The sequence below is a fragment of the Thunnus maccoyii genome, chromosome 13, assembly GCF_910596095.1.
Source record: "Thunnus maccoyii chromosome 13, fThuMac1.1, whole genome shotgun sequence".
In the NCBI taxonomy this organism is placed as follows: domain Eukaryota; kingdom Metazoa; phylum Chordata; class Actinopteri; order Scombriformes; family Scombridae; genus Thunnus; species Thunnus maccoyii.
The window spans coordinates 3,103,133-3,122,875 of NC_056545.1; the positions used below are offsets into that span (position 1 = coordinate 3,103,133).

The 19,743-nt window shown below is 39.6% G+C and overlaps 1 protein-coding gene across 2 annotated transcripts; it reads right to left on the bottom strand.

The window, feature by feature from the left end:
* Window positions 1-1,261: 1,261 nt before the first annotated feature.
* Window positions 1,262-19,292, bottom strand: LOC121910739 (E3 ubiquitin-protein ligase CBL-like). Of its 2 annotated transcripts, none has more exons than XM_042432042.1 (15): window positions 18,715-19,292; window positions 16,226-16,473; window positions 14,737-14,883; window positions 14,303-14,459; window positions 13,220-13,341; window positions 12,515-12,652; window positions 11,639-11,726; window positions 11,339-11,470; window positions 10,520-10,729; window positions 10,314-10,430; window positions 9,478-9,767; window positions 7,380-7,547; window positions 5,302-5,405; window positions 4,396-4,581; window positions 1,262-3,014 (listed from the first exon to the last, which is right to left on the bottom strand). In XM_042432042.1, exons 1-15 carry the CDS (start codon window positions 18,856-18,858, stop codon window positions 2,668-2,670), a joined length of 2,598 nt encoding a protein of 865 aa, XP_042287976.1. In that variant the 5' UTR covers window positions 18,859-19,292; the 3' UTR covers window positions 1,262-2,667. The 2 variants fall into 2 exon arrangements, with proteins under 2 accessions (XP_042287976.1, XP_042287975.1); XM_042432041.1 differs by having other exon boundaries at window positions 5,302-5,408.
* Between the last annotated feature and the right edge of the window lie 451 nt (window positions 19,293-19,743).

Here is a 19,743-nt window from a genome sequence, read left to right on the forward strand (position 1 = left end):
TGTTTACATGCCGCATGCTAAAGATTGCTAAGTAGCATTAAACATTAAGTACAGCTGAGGCTGATGAAGATGCCGTTAGTTTTGAAGGCATTTGATTATAAAGTATTTAAGATACTGAAACTTTGATCTGATGGTGGTGCTAGATGAAAAGCTAAGTTATCCAATCCATTCAATTTCACTCTGAACCGAAAATTTCAACCTGCTGGTGGTGCAAGAGGAAAAGTCAGAGGATCATCATTAGGATTCATCCTCTGGGGACCATGAACGTCAACACCAAATTTCATGGCAATCCGTCAGATATCTGTCGAGATATTTCAGTCTGGACTAAAGTGATGGACCAACCAAGCGAACGCTGGGTGTAATGTAACAAAAACATGATTTGTTCCAACTAATGGTGTCTTACATTAAAGCTAATATAAATAACATATAGTCAAAAAGGGAACAAGATTTCTTTTTCGCTCGCTGACTGAAATGAAAGGTCTGAGTCTGACGATGTGATACGACGGTCACGACATCAGTGACTCCGTCTTTGAAATCAAACGCTGACTGAGAGTTTCATCATTCTTCTACAAGTGGATTTTCAACCAAATAAAACATCTCCAGAGCTTGAATTTTGGAGGAAGTGATTTTTTTAAAATAATAAATATGGTTGGTTGTATGCAAGTCTAACAATAAGCAAGAAATGTTTCTGCCACGCTCGTCCACAACACCGCCAACGTTATATCACCCCTGTGTGTCCTTTAGCATCTGTTCATTCATTACATACAACCCTGGCTTATTTCTGAGTACCTGAGGCCACACGACAACACAGCACCTTCAGTTTTTTTTTTGCGTTACAGCTCAACGTAAGTAAATCCCTTCAATCTGATTTCTCAGTGAACCCAGAGAAGCTGTTCTGGGTATAAATGTGATGCTGATCTAAAATTACATGAACAAAATCTGACAGCACATGTTAGTCATTTTGTTTTTTAGTAAGAAACTATAAGAGTATACAGAAGCTTTTGACTAAATAAACCAGCCTTCAGTGTCAATCATGGAATTAAAGGTGCAGCGTGTAGAATTTAATGGCATCTAACGTAACGGACTTGGCAGAAATGGAATATAACATTCATAAGTGTGTTTTAATTAGTGAATAATCACCTGAAAATAAGTACTGTTGTGTTTCGTTACCTTAGAATGAGCCCTTTATATCTACTTATATGTTGCGTTTCTACAGTAGCCCAGAATGGACAAAGCAAACACTGGCTCTAGAGAGGGCCTTTTGTGTTTTTCGCGGAGGCCACTGCTTGGATGCCACTAAATCCTTCACACTGGTCCTTTAAATGACAAAATGAACTTCTGAAATTCCAGCCATTGTTAGTACTACACACAGCACGGCACGTTATGAGAGTACTTAAACATTAAACTTGTTATTTCATTATAGATCAATGATTTCATTATTGAACTGGGAGCTGAGAGGAGAATCACGTTCAACTTGTCAAATACCATCGAAACGGAGCGAGAGCCACAGTGACGTGTACGACATGAAGCCCTGCAATACTGCAACTGCGACTGAACATTCATCAGCGTGAACACACACACACACACACACACACACATCACAGAGTTAATCACTAAATTCCGACCGAACTCATGTCGCTACATATTTCGTACGCCACAATTTTGCTTGAGAAGCTCATAAAGCACCGCGCTGAACTGCTGCCAGCAGTGGGACGCCGAATCGAGAGCGACGATCCGTAGCGGTCCCTTCTACTGTTCAAAGTCACTGTAGCTTCAACACTTAGCTTAATGAGAGGATGTACTGAGACTGAGGGGGAAACACCGCCACGGCACGAATCGACCGGCCACAAAGTACGGCAAGGTCAAAGCTTGGCTACAAATTGCTCACATTAAAAGGCTTTGATTCTCCACGTATGCTGCGTTCAGGTCATATCGGACGTAATGTCTGCCTCTACGACTGAGCTGCTCCTTAAAAAGGGGACATAACGTGCTTTTTTGTGATTTTCTATTATTTTTAATATTGTTATGATGTTAGTTGTTAAACATGGTCAAAGTTTCAAAACTTGAGCGTATGTAAAAATGCTCCCTGCAAGTCCCTGCAAGGGCATAAAGACCCAGTATAAGATAAATAAGGAGTATTTTGAACTCATGCAAAGATATTCCAGTAGAGCCCAAGCATAAAAGTACTGTGTAGACCTGGAAATGTGCATGATACATCCCCTTTAATCCAAACTGGACTAAAGGTTTGAACTTCACGGACACCCACCAACCCTGCGGGGGCCCTGTGCTCTCTCTTGCTAGGCCAAAAACCTCAATCTCCAAGTGGCGATTAAGAGTAAACAAGAGATTTTGAGGCTTCAAATTCAACCACTTGGCGTCAGCATAACTGCACATCAGTCCAAGATAATCAAAATAATATATAATACCTGCTGCAGTTTGTTCATTGTGGATTACGAATGATTTTGGATGTGCGTATTTCAGTGACGAAAACGTAATCTTCTTCGCCTGCATCTTCTGACATGACATGAACACAGCATTACTCCCGGAGTAAAGCCTATTGGCAAGTTGTTGTTGCCCTGCAGGAAAGTGCTTGGTAAATGCTATCCATGATAATGGCACAGAGTGGAGACAGAGACGAGACAAAGAGGGTGAGTTCGCCCGAAGCGACTATGTGGCGATGTGCGCCGTGGAGGGGATAGAAACAAACTCGCGCAGGATGTTCTTGGCCGTCTCCAGGTTGTTCTGAGCGATCATCAGGGCTTTCTGGATGTCCTGGATGGAGTAGCCTTGAGATATCAGGCATTCAATCTCCCCGTTCAAGGCCAGGCTTCCTGGGCCTGCAGGAGGAGGAAGAGGGGGAGGAGGAGGAGAAGAGGCAGAGGAGGAGGGACCAGGGATGTCTGGCAGTCGAGCAGGAAATTCTCTGCTTGAGGGCTGAGGTCGTCGGTCGGAGTTGGCTCGCCGTGGGAGAGGTTTGGGGGGTTGTTCAGGGGAGACACTTGCTGCGAACATACCTGCAAACACACAAGTAAGGAGATGAAAAAAACTGGTGGAAAAGTTTTGGATTTTTGTTCATCAACTTCGCTCTCAGACTGTGCTCACTAGTAGATTGTAGATTTATGGTGACACTTAATATGGATCAAACTAATGAGTGACAGGCTGTCGATTCATAATAATTCAAAGAACACCAATCTTTAAGAAAATAAATATACAAAGTTTGAGTTTTTTTTCCTCTGCAGCTGCGGGCAGACACTTGTGTGACTTTGAAACTAGCATAAGACATGTCATGGTCACTCAGTCACTTGAAAAACATGGTTTAAGTGTCAATTCATGACAGTAATTTGCATAACTTCACAGCCACTTTGGCTAGAAGCTGGTGGTAACTGGTGAGTCTAAATTATTGTTCTCAATAGAAAATTCCCCATTTAAAACCGTTTCCATACCAACCATATCAAGGCTTAAACTATCAAGATGTTAGATAAGATATTTTTTTCAGCAGATGCTTTATCAGTTTGCTGGAAATGAGCCGTGAACTTAACACACACACACACACACACACACACACACACACACACTATCAGGTAAATGTAACATCTGCCTCTTTCATGTTACATTAAATACATTAGATGTGCTTTAAATGGTCTCATAGCAAAATCTTTTTATGTAGAATATAATTTTGTGTTATTTTATGCTATTATCTTATGTTTAATATTAATACTTGGCTACATAGTATCCAAGGTAACGATGCAGCTATGAAGCATCACCGGGGATCACAAATTAGACCAGGCTTGTATCCCCCAGGTGAGTGTGTGACTGTTAAATGGAAACCTGTAAATAATAATGTATAGCTGATCTGAGAAAGACTTTATTACTAATTATAATTATATTGACATTCAGAGTGATTATCTATGTGAACTGATTCATCTGTATCAATAATCTGTAATATAGTGAGTTTTTGATCCTGGTCAAGGTTAGACCGTTGGCCCTGTAATTTGTTATTTAACGGTTATTAAGCTTCGTCACAGAAATAATTTATTAGTATTGTAAGTTTCCTTTGATTATGATTTTATTTATGTTAAATAGTTTTACTGAGACCGGGTTTGTATCCCCCAGATCCCGAAGTGCTTGTAAGCAATAAACAGACATCATCGAATCGACATCGGAGCTGTCTGGGTGTCTTCATTGGGAGTCAACTGACGTTAGTGACTGTCAGCCATTAGTCCACCATCATCATCAAAACACAACGCAGAGACTGTAGGCTGTCACTATTATCAGCCATATAAAACAAACTTAACGGGGGCATCATAAACTGTGAGGCTAATATAGTCCCCTGTAACATAAACAACATGATTTGTCGTTGTCACTGAACACAACTGAATTTGTATAAATACATACCTGCTTCTACTGCACTGTCAATGCTGAGAGCGCTGAAGGCTGTTGAAGGACCACCGATTTCCGCCAGGGTTCTTCTGGTGGGGGCCGGAGGGACAACCGGTCTGGGACAGTCGTACTCATAAACATCCTCCAAACTGGCCTCTTGCGGATTGTCCTGGGAAACCGCGGCCGAATGTTGAGGGTGGTCTAAAAAAAAAAAAAAAAAAACAGACGTCAAATGATGACTAGTTGTAATCAATATACAATTCACATACAGTGAGTTATGCAATGCAACATATAACATCTGTGAAATAAATATTACCTTACTTGAAATGTTCAGTTCATGTAGAGAATACATCTGTTCTTGAGACAAAGACTGTGTTTCACATTTCCTGTGGTTCACTCAGGAATCTTAAAATGCTGTTTTTAACATTATTTATGATCTGCACTTTCAATTATAGCAACACCCATTCAGTATATATATCAATGGAGTAATTACCTATTATAGTAATTTTCATTGTTGGAGGGCTCTCCTTTAAGCAAACTAATCCTGGCAAGGGCTGCCACTAACAATTATCTTCCTTATCGATTAATCTGTAATTATTTTCTCGATTAATTGATTAGTTGTTTTGGCCTCTATTTCCAAAAACCCAGGTAAACATTTTTGTCTTACGAGATTACTCCAAACGACTAAACAATTATCAAAATAGTTCCTGATCAATTTAATAGTTAAAACCTAATCAATTGACTAACTGTTGCAGTTCTAATCCTAGCTATTATACACAATGTAGTAAATACCAGTGTAATAATACTGGTACCATAGTAGAAGAAGTAGCAGTACTGTAGTGATAAAAATGACATATTACATTATTTCCCTTTATTTTCCCTACTGATGGTGATAATTTGGTGATTGAGTGTGAATGTTACCCAGGTCAGAGGTCTGTGCTGTCTCAGATGCACCAGCCTGGGCCTGGATATTACACATGGACTCGTAGACTTGGGGGTCCTCAGAGTCACTCTCACCAACTTCACTGCTGAGACAAAGAGAGAGCGAGAGAAAGAAATCATTCAGGAGTGCTAGTATTTGTCATCTCTTATGCCCAGTCTTTAATCTTCTGTTCATTTTTCGCTTTGGTGTGTGGATTTAGTCCTGTGTTTTATCATCTTTTCATCAAAGCATCAATCTAAAACCACATTTTTCATTTGCTTCATCTCCTTTATGTCATTTAGTCAGGAAGGTGAAAAAACAGAGAATGAGTGAAAGTGAGATATCTGTGTTTTTTAACATGGACAAACAAAAATGAGGCTCCAGAGCCCCCTGGTGGACAAAATATTAACTGCTCCAGTAACATTATTGCGGTATTTGGTCCAGTATTCTGTACAAAACTGTGCAGATGTCAGTGCTCAGTGCTTTCCTCGAAATAAACATAGCACAAAAAGTAAGGAAATGTGTGTCTGGTAGATTATTTCTTTGTTGTAACAATGCTTCTTGGCAATAAATCTTGTACCGTTGAAAAACCTGTTTATTTCCCTTTGAAATGGTGCCACATTTGTAAGGAACATGCATTTGTGGGATGAGCAGCAGAGCTAAGTATGTGGATTGCGCCCATGAAAAATATGCCAAATCTTCTCTGCCAATGCCAAACAGCTTATTCTGCCATTGACTCTTGTTTGTCGTTTGGTGGATTGGATGATTGAACCAGCATTTGTCGGTTTATGGGGTTCATCAGAGACTACCTCCAGAATTTGGGAGTGGAGAGGATAGAATGGCCTGCCAGCAGTCCTGACCTCAACCCCATTGAACACTTGTGGGATCAGCTTGGGCGTGCTGTTTGTGCCAGAGTGACCAACACAACCACGTTGGCTGACTTGCGACAAATGCTGGTTGAAGAATGGGATGCCATCAAGAGTCAATGGCAGAATAAGCTGTTTGGCATTGGCAGAGAAGATTTGGCAAATTTTTCATGGGCGCAACCCACATACTCAGCTATGCTGCTCCTCCCACAAATGCATGTTCCTTACAAATGTGGCCATTTAAAAGGCAAATAAACAGGCTTTCCAACGGTATAAGATTTATTGCCAAGAAGCATTGTTACAACAAAGAAATCCCTACTTTTTGTGCTATGTTTATGTTATAATGTCTAATTATCTTGTGCGTAAGCAGGAACTAAATTCTGATGTAGGATAATTAAAATCAACATTTTCCTGAGAAGTAATGAGTCAGATTGAACATTAACAGCATCCTGACATTTCCAAGAGTCTTGTTTCACATTAGATACTTTTCTCTGTTTTAATCTTCTACAGTTCAATACAGATCGCAAGAAGTTTTCTTTAATTAATATCTTTTGAAGGCAGAATGTGGTTTTAAATTCAATGTGATGCACTCCATTATATATCCATGTCTCCCAGAATGTGATCAGATGTGTTGTTCTGCCACCTGCTGGAAACTCTTAACAGGTTAAAACAGCTCTGCTAAATTATTTTCCCAGGTTATCTTTCAACCCCCTTTCCACTGCGAGAACACCTGGATATTCCCATAACCTGAACTTCTAAGAACCTTGTGAAGCTTTGCTCCTTGCATTTCCACTGTGAACATTATGGAATTCATAATTAAAAAGGCTACAGAGGAACCTAATATGCAATTTTATGTACTGTTTAGTAGGTAAATTAAGTGATTGAGAGACAGACACCAATGGAAGAAACTGCTTCATCAAATTTATATAATCTTGTTTCATCTTTTTACTTATTTCCCTGCATTGTTTGGCTTTGTTTAATGTCTCATTCTTTCCCAAATGATGAGAAATCTTCTGGTTTGGTTTTTGTTACTAATAGCCGATAATACCCAATTACAAATGAGAAACAGGACATTTCATTAATCCAATAAGCATTCTTCGTTGTTCTACATGGAACGATTTTCTACTTAGAGAAGCTTGATTGACAAGTACTTCATTAAATATCAGGACAATGAATGGCCCCGGGGACCTCGGCATGAGTTTCCCGTTTACCTGATGTCATTATGGTGGTTTGCCTGGGCAGGTGGTGGGGGTACCAAGGAGCCTGTTATGACCCAGGGGGCACCAGAGGCTGGAAGAGAGGTGGGACTCATGTACTCATTCTCCTCACAGTCAGACAACAGCTTCTCTCCGCTCGTCACCGCTGACGCTGGAAGAGATCTGGAAAATACAAAGCAGGGAGGGATTTTGACTCTTTCATTTGTGATGTATATAATATTTTTGAGATATCTGAGGTCAAAGAATATGCATAAAATTGGCAACACACAATTCATTTAGACAACACAAACACTTGTGAATACAGGCCTTGAAACTACATGTAATGATATTTTTTAACGTGACTGTAACATTTTAAAATTTCATCTATCAATGAATTTTGTGTGGTTCCTTGTATATTCCATATTGATTCTATAATTTTCACCTGAGCAGTTCAAAACATTTGCAATACTGTGTTTATTTTTGTATCTTAAGAAGATGGATAAGAGACTTGTGCCACGTACAGTTGTGTTCATAAGTTTACATACCCTGGTAGAATTTGTGAAATATTGGCCATTTTTTTTGGAAAATATGACTGATCATGCTGAAAACTTTTGTTTTATTTAGGGATAGTAGTCAGGTGAAGCCATTTATTCTCACATAATTGTATTTGCCCTTTTTGCATCATAATGATAACTGAAATCACCAAAATGGCCCCGATCAAAAGTTTACATATTCTTGAATGTTTGGCCTGATAATAAACACACAAGTTGATACACACAGGTTTAAACAGCTATGAAAGGTAAGTTTCCACACCTGTGATTTGTTTGATTGTAATTAGTATCTGTGTATAAATAGTCAATGAGTTTCTCAGCTCTTGAGAGACCCTGCACATTTCAATCAGGGCTGCTCTGACTTTACTGGATACTGAGCCATGAGGAAAGCAAAAGAACTGTCAAGGGTAGTTGAACTTTATAAATCAGGAAAAGGATATAAAAAGATATCCAAAGATTTGAAAATGCCAATCAGTAGTGTTCAAGCTCTGATGAAGAAGTGGAAAATGAAAGGTTCTGTTGTTACCAAGCCACGGTCAGGTAGAACAAGAAAGATTTCAGCCACAATTTCCAGAAAAATTGTTCTGGTTGCAAAGAAAAAACCCCACATGTAACTTCAGCTGAAAGTTGCATGTGGCTGTCTCAAGATGCATAATAAGGAGGTACTTGAACAAAACTGCCAGAGAAAAAAAGCTGTTACTGTGCCAACGCCACAAAACAGCCCACTTACAATCTGCCAAACAGCAACTACACAAGCCTCAAAACTTCTGGAACAAAGTTATTTGGAGTGACCAAAATTGAGTTTTATGGTCACAACTATAGACACTATGAATGGTACACATCTTACAGATTCTGCCAGGGTATGTAAACTAACCCTGACCCTAAACTTATGAGCACAACTGTATATGAATAGAGCTGCAACAATTAGTTGATTAATCAATTGACAGAAAATTAATTGGCAACCATTTTTGATATCGATTCAATTCAATTAATTATTCTAGTCATTTTGTAAGCTTTTAGTCATTTTTAGCTAATAATTAAAACTTGCCGGGTTCAGCTTTTCAAATGTGAAGATTTCACACTTTAATTTGTAATACATGACAGTAAACTTAACATCTTGACTACCTCAATTTTATAGACCAAGCGATAAATTGACTAATTGATAATATAATCAGGAAATAAATCCATAATGAAAATAATCATTAGTTCAGGTCTCGTGTGTGAATGGTATGAATATTGTGTTTTTTATGTTAATCTGTTGTATTTCAGTACGGTTTTAAGCTGCTTAAAATCCAAAAAAGGGGAACTTTGTACATCCACACCAGCAGGGAACACATTATGACTTAGATTTTAAAGCATCTGACTCACTTAAGGTATTAAAGTATGACATATTTTACGTCTCTCAAAATTTAAAAACAGCAGTGTAAGAAACATGTTGATTAAAAGGTTCTGCTCAATTGGCCAAAAGCCATTTGCCATTTACAGGCATTTGCTTCTCCTCAGTTCTTGTTTTATCATGTTTCTCTCTTTCCACCGCACCTCACAGCAGCGGAGCCTCTTACCTTGCAGCCAGGCAGTAGATGGCGTTGGTAGCTGCCTGAGGTTTGCTTCCCTCTCCGCCGGTTCCGTTGCTCTGAGGGATGGACGACATGGCTGAGGGGGCCTTGGTTACGGGCCGTGGGACCATGTAGTTGGCAGCCCAGGCGGGCTGGTCTGGGGTGGAGGGCAGGGGTCTCCTCTGGAGTCTGGAGTCCTGGCTGACCAAGGAAGGGCGCTCCGGAGGGGGAGGAGGGGGTAACTCTCTCAGGGCTGGAGGCAGAGGTAGAGGCTTGTCTCTGTGAGTGGCTGCAATCTGGAGTGGAAGACGGGTGGAGGTAGATGTTATTAACCAAAAAGATATGAAGACACAAGACAGGAAATGGGGGTGCACCGTTAACCTAATTATGTGAGTAAGATGGTTGAAATATTTACATGATAGATAGAGTAACTGGAGTTTTATATTAACCTAGTTATAAATCAAAAGTGCATGTAAGCATGTATGACTGAAAAAAATACAACCTTTTGTCTGTCAGTCTGCTCTAGATTATTAAAAGTACCAAAAAAAAATCACTTCTAATTAACTTTTTTTCCACTTTTTAGCAAACAGATAGTAACACAAAGAGGGAATTGTACCATAAAAAGACTAACTTCAGAAGATTTGTTCAACTCAAGCTGCTAAAGTCTCATATTAGCTTCAGTTGAACTTTGAAATGTGTTTTTACACAGAACAAGTACTGTGGACTCCCCATCGCTTCCATTTCAATCATGTTCTCTTTACAGCCAGTATGGCGGAAAGGGACAATTAAAGTGATCAAATCAATCACAAATCAAGCTCACAAACACACACACACACACTTACCTTGGCTGTGGCTCCTTGGCTCAGTGCACAGTGGGAGCTGGAGGGTCTCTGCTGCAGGAGGTCGAGCCGGGGGGGCACCGGAGGCAGCTGAGACACCGGAGATGGCGGGCGCTCAACCTACACACACACACACACATATATACAGTATATATGTTTAGATGAGTTGATGTTTGTGTATTCGAGGTTTTTGTATGTGGTATTCTGACCTTGGTGCACGCCAGTCTGCTCATGACTAAGTGCTGGTCTTCCAAGCGATCGTCATCTTCTTCATCATTGCCAGTAGCTTCTGCTCTGTTGGACCCCTGGAAACCAGCAAAGGAAGCCCCGCTGGCCTTCGGGTGGAAGGGATCCACCACGATGGGCTCCGTGCCTTTAATCTCACAGCGGCAAAACGGGCAACCCTGACCCTCCGACTCCTGATACACACACACACAGGAAGCGCAGTTAAACCACCGAGTTTTAAATAGTAGTAAAAAAATATAAAATATTGGGGATAATATTAATTTGCAGTAACTATTAAAAGTCAAACGCAAAAATGCTAAAATTTGTGTGCATAAAAAAGACACTGCTTCATGTTCTGTGGAACAGCAATGATGATGATGTTTTGCTTTTCATGGTTATTATCAAAACGGAAGGAAAATATTGGTCATACAATTGGTCATTTTTATTTGTTAAAAGAGCTACTAAAGCTCTTACTGTATATGAGCAAAACACTCTTTCCTGTTCCTGTTATTCTTGTTCACCTGGCAGCTTTTACTGTTACAAGTGACTGATGGTGACTCAGATTATTCATGTTCATTTCTGAAGAAACATCACAAATCTGAAAGTTGCAACACATCTTTATGGTGCAAGAAACAACACCTACCTTTTTAGTTTTGTGCTACTTTAAGTCCAACACGAATGAATAAAACATTTCCAGCAGTAAATAAAAGAAAGATGGACTTCCCCCTTGTTTTTACTGTCAGGATTTATAGAGCTGCTATAAACAAGTGTGATTAAACAGTAAGTATAAAGTGCAGCATCACCTGCCAGGCGGTCAGACAGGAAGTGCACATCAGGTGTCTGCACGGCTCGATCTTCACATCCTTGTCGTTCTCTGCGCAGATCTTACAAAGCTGGAAAGTGGAGCCCATCTCGCAGTACAACTCGTACTGCTCCTGCACGGATGAAAGAAAGAAACAAGAGTGTTTATTTACCATAGTGGAATTAATTTGCCTTATAACAGTGCATCCTTGGCAATGTGTGGCTACAGCACTTGTGTACTAAAAGCAAAGGGAGCAAAGGGGTTTGACTGGTCAGCAGATAAGAAACAGATGAAGCCAAACCTGAGTAACTTTGATGTGGTCCTGCGGAGAAGGTTCACACAGCCCTGTTAGATCTGGATTCTGCGCACGACCATCTGGGAACAGATAGCTGGAGAACCACCACAACACATACAAACACAGTATTATATAACATTTTCCTTCATGCTTTATTAATTATTGTTTCTAGATTAAATGTCACTGTGGGGGGTTAATGGAAACAAAGTGTCCACCCACGCTGAGAAGGAGCAGCAGAAGAAGAGACTATAGATGACAACAAATGGCAGAAGAGACCGTCTTTATTTATGTTATTTACCAAATTTAACCAAGTTGACGATAATTGCTGTCTTCATCACTAAAAGAGCGAGCTACAAACCTTAAACATCCACTTTTAAAAGACCACAGTCGTATTCCTTTCATGCAGAACGAGCTGCACTCATCTCTCTAAGTTCTTTTTTTGTTGTAAAATACTTTTTTTATTTTACCAGTGAAATGTGTGACTGTACAAGGTTGAAACAAATTATTCAGCATAAAACTTATCACAATCTCCTGCTCTGATCTTCTACGCTGGTGTGAAATAGTAAAGCTGCACAGGAAGAGATAAGTTTTCTATTTATAAAGAGCAGAAATTTATGTAAATAATACTGTTAGTGCATCCTTATATACTGTGTAAAGTCAGAAAAAACTGCAGCTACAACTCTGACCTGCTGCCATCAATGCAAAGTAAAGATATTTGCAGAAATGTAATTAAGAAACTTGGACATAAACTTACTACTCGTCTAGCTGATTAAAATAGCTTTTCTGGACTCTATTTTTCTTTAAACGTGTATGAACTATAACATTATGTACTCTAAAAATGTATACAGTGGTGCATTGACACTGCGTTGTAATGGGACTCACAATCCCTCTCTGTATCCATCAATGAGGGCTTGGAAGAGTGGTTTGTTATGGGGGATGGTTTGCAGGATGTTCCCATCAGCCGTCACGTAGCCGATCGCCCACTGGCCCAGCCGAGTGCAGCTCAGCCTGAAGATGTAGCTGAGAGAAAGAAAACAGTCTCAACCGATGGCACACACACAGGCAGCGATATGTTTAATGCAGTTAGGAATCAGACTCTTGGGTTATTCCTCTGAGATGTAGAACTGCAGCTATCAGTCGATCCACAGAAAATGTATAATTGATTGATTGTTTTAAGTAATTTCTACAGAAAAAAGTGTGAATTTTTCTGGGTTTTTTGGTCCTCTATGATAGAAAACTGAAGATCTTTAGGTTGTTTGGGACAAAACATGACAATTTAGGTTGCATCTTAGGATTTGGGAAGCTGTAACGTTTTTCACCATTTTCTGATTTTTATAGGCTAAACAACTAATCAAGAAAATAATCAACAGATTAACTGATAATGAAAAGAGTTAGTGGCAACCCTTCTTACAAAACATACAAAGCTTAAAAATCCTGAGGAGGCAACATTTCAATGCACTGTGGTTTCCATAGTTACATGTATTTCTGATCAACACAGGATGTTGCAATGCAGAAATGTTTCAAAACAAAGTGTTCAGGAAGTTACTTGAAGATATTCGTCACTCTGAGGGTTTGTCAGCGTCTTACCTGCCGGGCTTGTGGATGAACCTGTGCAGTCGAGCCTTGACTTCATCGTAAGTGAGGAAGGCCATGTAACCAGGGTGTGTGACCGCCAGACTGTTCCAGTTCCTTAAAAGAGACGACCACGGCTACACAAAACACACACAGATCAGCTGTTTTAAGCCACGTTCAGCTTTTCTGTCAAACTTTCCGCTACAGGAATTTATTGACCCGTGACCAGAACTTTCCATAGACCTAAACCTGTTGGAACCTAATCGGACTGACTTTATTGATCAAAACAACTTCCATTTAATCACAATCAAGCCCATGAATCATGAAGGAAAATAGAAAAAATTTGGATTTTTTATGAATAAAACATTTTCCCGTTATAGCTGTTAGATTTACATTTAAGAATGTCAAATTTTAGGGTCTTTGCATTCAAATTGTGATAAAATCTTTAATGGAAAGTTTAAAATGATGTTTATAAAATGTTGAAAAATACAGAAGTTTCCCTTTAAACCTTCAACCTGCCCTGAACACAGAGATGCACAAATACTGTTGCAGAACATCAGCTTAGTTAATATATCGTTGATCAATCCAATGCATTCTCCATGCACGCACGTCCACACTGCAGAGGGCAGGTGCTGGACTGAAAGTGAGCCAATAACTATCTCACACACAGCAGGGCTCCAATGTCCACAACTGCTCTTCATCAGACTAAAAACTTTTAGTCTGATGAAGAGCAGTTGTGCTCAAAACGTCACCTTGGTGCAATAAATTCTGACTCCAAAATTAAGCAACGCAGCAGAATGTCCTTAGTATCAGTTTCCATGTAGAGTCCATCATTTATCTTCTTATCTACGCAGCAGAAATTTATGCCAGATTCACTGAAAGAGCGATGACACGAGCTGAAACACGCTGGCTTTGCACTCTTGTGTCAAAACAATGAACCTCTTTGATATCTCTCCACAGCTTTTTCCACTTAACGCTGCATCATTTTTGATTCTCTGAACTCATTAATGATCAAAAGCCTCTTAAGTGTTACTGACTGTTTCACACTACATTGATCTGTAGATGCTGTGACATAGCCCCAGAGCGCTCTACTGTTACCTGGAAGAGCCTGGTGAAGATGTCAAATTCAAAGACAGAAATGTAGTCGTTGCAGGTGAGGTCGATGGTGGACTTGAGGGCCATGGCCTCCAGGCCAGAGCTGATAGGATGAAACTCGTGGAGAGCCTGACGAAAGGTCCTCCAGGGCACTATGGTCCTGCGAGGGGAGGAAGAGGATCATACATCATGTTTGCAACCTCAGACAGCAACTACCAAAAAAAAAACCGTGTGAATGGAATGAAAGGGCTGAAAATGTCAGGGTAACATTTAACTCACAAGCATAGAATCTAATGGGAAACGGGAAAATTACAAAAATATACAAATCTGCTAATTTAATGTTCAAGCCAACGCCTTAATTTACATAATTACAGAATGAAGTTTACAAGCACAGACTTTAAAAAATGTATCAAATATTTGATAAAGTAGAAACTCACTTGTCCCCAAATGACCTTCTCCAAAACTCGGCAGCATCTGCTTTAGTGATCCTGAAGTTGTCGCCCTGAAATAGGCCATTGGGGAAGATGGCTTTTAGCTCCGCTAGCATGTGACTGAAGATCAGAGACAGCTTGGTGAGGTTTCGCCTGAGTGTGAAGGAAGAGGAAGCGACAGAACGCAAAGACAAGTTATTAAGGCACATTATCAGGCAAATATTCATCTAAATTCATCTTAGTTGCCAAAAAGGTTACAAGCATTAAACAAACATGTATATATGAATGTAGACCTTTATTATGCTTGTATTTATACTGTGTGTCTCTATTATTCATCCAAGTTCTTTTAGATGAAATGGCCAGCATTATTAGGGTAGGTATGCTTAAAATCTTTTATAATTATTGAATACTGGGGTCTAAAAGGGCCATAATGTTTAAACCTCCCTTCAACAGTTTGATGAACAGGACTGTATTTAGTACAGCGTTGGTGACATTTCCTAAACCCCCTCGATATCTATGAGGAAACGCTCGATTAAAATCACAGTGCGTCAGAGGAAGGATGAACCTTTGCTTAGTAATGGTTTTCTGAGAAAGAGGAAGTGGATGTGATTGCGACAGACTAATCATGCATTTATTTTAGTGATTCTACTTCAGTGCACATGGTTGGTGTACCTTTTTGTCATATGCTGCATTTCACCACAGTGATGGAAAGTGTAAATATGGAGAAACTTCATGTTATTAATAATAACAAAACAGATCAGTATCTTTCATTGGTTCTTTTAGATACACTGGTAACCTGTTTAAAGCCCTTTAATGTATTATAATTATGTTTATAGATCGCTGGCAACTTAACTTGACCGTACAGAATGATAAAATTAAGGTAAATGCTATGTAAATGAGCTATTTTGATATGTTTCTAAATTTTGTTCTTCATTGTCTAATGAAATTTCTAAGGCGGGAATTCAGAGGACTCATTTTGAACGGCTTTACTTGCAATTTTGGATTTCAGCTCAGCAAAAACAAAGCATGGACATGAAATTAGATGATCAACAGCAAAATAATCTGCAACTAATCTGATAATGAGTTAAATGTTTAAGACGCTTTTTAAGCAAAAATGCAAATTTGCTGCCACTCTTAAGTCTTATGTGACAGTAAATTCAATATCTTTGAATTTTAGACTGTTGGTCGAACACAAGAAGCAATTTGATGATACTACAACAGGCTTTAGGACATTTTTCAGTGTTTTCTGGAATTACGTAGATCAAACAATTCATTGAATTCATTCATTGCAGCCCTAAGATGAAACCACTTACTCTAAATCAACTCATACTATGTGCAATTCTGTACTGTTAAGTCATGTAATCCAGGTCTTATTGTATGTATATTGAGCTAACTCAATGATTAGCCTCTTTGGTACATCTGTCAGTCCTTTCACATCTGGATGTATTAGCCTATTTTCCCTCCAAAGGATTAATGAACGTTCATCATGTCATACCTGGGTTGGGAATTCTCCTCATACATCCTCTCCTTTGCTTCCTTAAAAAGGCTCATAGTCTGCTTAGTCTTGTTGGTCAAGTTCTCCATGACGACGCGAAAATACTCGTTCTCCCCAAGAATCTCCATTCTGCCCTCATATCTGGAGAGAACGGTGCGTAGGTGCTGGTAGGTATCAGGCAGCAAGTCCAGGATGTAAGGTGGGCTGTTCTTCAATGCCACCTTGGGGTTCTGGCACAAACGCACCACCTGAACAGGAAGCACAATGGCCCACAGACAGTATTTAACAAAGCATGACAACACGATGTGCAAACAAACAAGGTCTCGGCCCCAGTAGAGCCCTACAGAGTTCACAACCGATAGTGGGACTAAAAATGTTTTGGATTGTCCTGAGGGTGGTTTTAGATGAAAGGCCATGAGGTTATTAAAATAAAAAAGGGTTTATTTTTGTGCTCATAAAATTTTGTGGCAATCAGCCAACTAGATCGCAGGTTATCTTGTTAGCAACGTTGGGTTTATGCCCTAGTGGTGGTACTAGAGGAAAGGTCAGGTGGAGGTCAGGAGGTCACCAAAAATATCAGACATGTTCAATGTGGCCTGTCGTTATGGAGAATTGTTTCTATCATTACTTGCACTGGTTATGATGATATTTTACACACTTTAGCAGTTGCTGAGATCTGGGAACAGACAAGTACATTACTTTCAAAATAATAATAATTTTCTCTTCAAAATAAAGTTCAACTAAGCCGGCGGTTTGTTTACAACATGGGGCGGCTGTGGCTCAGGAGGTAGAGCAGGTCATCCACCAATCAGAAGATCAGCGGTTTGATTCCCGGCTCCTCCGGTTCACGTCAAAGGGCATGTGGGCAAGATACTGGACCCCGAACTGCTAGTGTGCGTAAATGATTAGATCTTCTTGGTGAGCAGTTTGTCACCTCGCATGGCAGTTCCTTCCATCAGCGTATGAATATGTGAATGTAGCTTGTAAGTGTAAAAAACACCCTGAGGCGCTATATTAGTGCAGTCCATTTACCATTTAACCCGTCTCTTTGCTCATGATACCTGACCAATCAAATGCAATGTCTCTGCGTTCCCAGAACTCAGCAAATAACTTGTGAGTACAAAGTTATAATTACTGACAAGAATGGTGGCCAATACTTGGAAAAACAAGTCATCCTTTAAGACCCGACACTGCAGGACAAAAAAATGCCACTTAAATATAATTAAGTAATTGTAGTAACATAAACATTATACCTACGTTTTACTGACTAGAAGATTTTTATTGGCCTTTTACTTTTGTTCAAACAGTAAAAACAAGAAGGATGGGCATGAGTGGGTTTGACACATCAATGCACTGTGACGGTAAATAAATTCACTGTGAGAGCCGCAGACTGTGTACTTCAATGTTTGCTTTCCAGTATAGCGCTGTCTAACAATCGCATTATATAAATCAGGGGACTAGAGAAGTGAGTTGGGAGATCAGGCTGAAATAGATAATAATGAGAATATTTCTTTATATCAATGTGCCACAATATGGAAAATGTGTGCAAAAATCTCATAGTAATTCCACTCTTCAATAATAAATTCTTTCACTTTTTAATTGCATAAGATCGTGATGATACAGCATGTGATCACATCATCACAGTATGTTTACACAGAAAGACAATAAAACCTCAATTACCCAGATCAAACTGGGAGCTTTGAAAACCTAAATGAAGCACAAAGCCACATCTTTGCACAGTAAACTGCTTAGTCGTGCAATAGTATTTTGCACTCTCTCTTATCTGATGCTGCCTCACTTCTTACAACCTCTATATCCGTCTGCTGCTCCTGTCTCTCTCTCTGTCTCTGTCTGTCTACTTTCATCTCTTCTGTTTAGCTCAGTTATGATTGTGCAAAAGATAAACAAGAGTGACAGTCAGGCATGAATACACAGAACTAAGCCCTTTTCCATTAAACACGTACACACGTACACGTACACACATACACACCTCTTAAGATCTAATGCCAAACATAAGGCTGCCTCACAGGGACGTACAGTACACCGGCTCCTCAGGTGTTTCCACAAAGTCTTTGGCAAAATGACTAACAGATTAACTTCACTCTGACCTCATTCACCACAAATTATCCTAATTAGATAATACATGAGGGATACAATTGTACTCTAATTTTGGAGGTTAAATCTTCAATTTTCTCACACATACAATGTAGGCAAGTCAAAGCTAAAATTAATGCCAAAATAGCTTTCTATATGAGACTAAAGGTTTAGTGGGACTAAGGTTAATCCCATTTCACAACAGATTATGGAATAATGTGTTTATAGCAGTTCAAAGGTAAAATGCCATCGGCATGATAATGTTTCGATCAAAATGCTAATGAAAAAGAGTGAGAGTGACTATTTTTCTGATGTTGAACTGTTGATAATGAACACATTTTCTGGACTATTATTTTAATGTCTTTTTTTAAAACACCTACAGACACTGTCAATACCTTATCCATGAGTTTCCAGCATTTCTCCACCATCTTCTTATCGACCACTGCAGGTTGGTGAGGCTGGAGAGGCTGCTGGTGGGGCTGAAAGGCGTCCTTCATCAAGCCGATGAGACCGGCGCCCCTCCTCGGATTTCCGGCCATTAATTCGGTCGGCGACCGGGGGTTAGCCCCGGGGCAACGGTTGACAACCAGGGATTATTCTTGACACGTTTTCCAACAAAACTACCAGTGTTTTGCGCCTTATCTGCACTTAACACTGGTAATAATGGGTCAAGCAGAATCTGTCCAAGAGCAGAACAAAAAGGCTGTGTACACTGTACGCGACGTAGCTAGCTAACAAGCTACATTTGAAAAAGCTTCTCTCCGTTTTAATTCCGTCGCTAAATAAAAGCTCAGGACATAGTCGTTGTGTTGCTGTGTCTGCTGTCAGACAGCTAGCTATCTCTTCCTGGCGACGGGAAGTTAAAGCGCCCTTTGAAATCGACCCGGCTTATAATAAACTCAGGGTGTTAATAAGCCACACAAACAAACAGGTTGTGCAGCAGAACAGTCAACGACAAGTCAGCAGCTGGAGTAAACACGGATATCCGGCTGTGACCTTCAAAGTAAAGGCTTGTTAAATCAACATGCAAACAGTCAGCTGTGGAAGAAGTATTCAGATCCTTTACTGCGGTAAAACTACTAATACAGCTATGTAAATATATTCCATTATAAGTAAAAGTCCTGCATGAAAAACCCTCCTACAGTAAAAAGTATTTAAGTATTATGAGCTTGATGTAGTTAAAATATTGCAGTAAACTGACTGACATGTTGTAAGATATATAAAAAAAAATACCCTGCTTGGAATAATAATATGAGTCTGATGTGGTTGTTCCACACAAAAAAAGTCCACTTACCACATTAAAATCCTTAAAATTAGATCTCCTCCTTCTCTCTCATTGAAAGATTCAGGATCTACAAGTACGCAAATATTCAATTCAAAAGTTTAACTGCTGGATGTCTCCCACCTCAATGAAAAGTCCATTC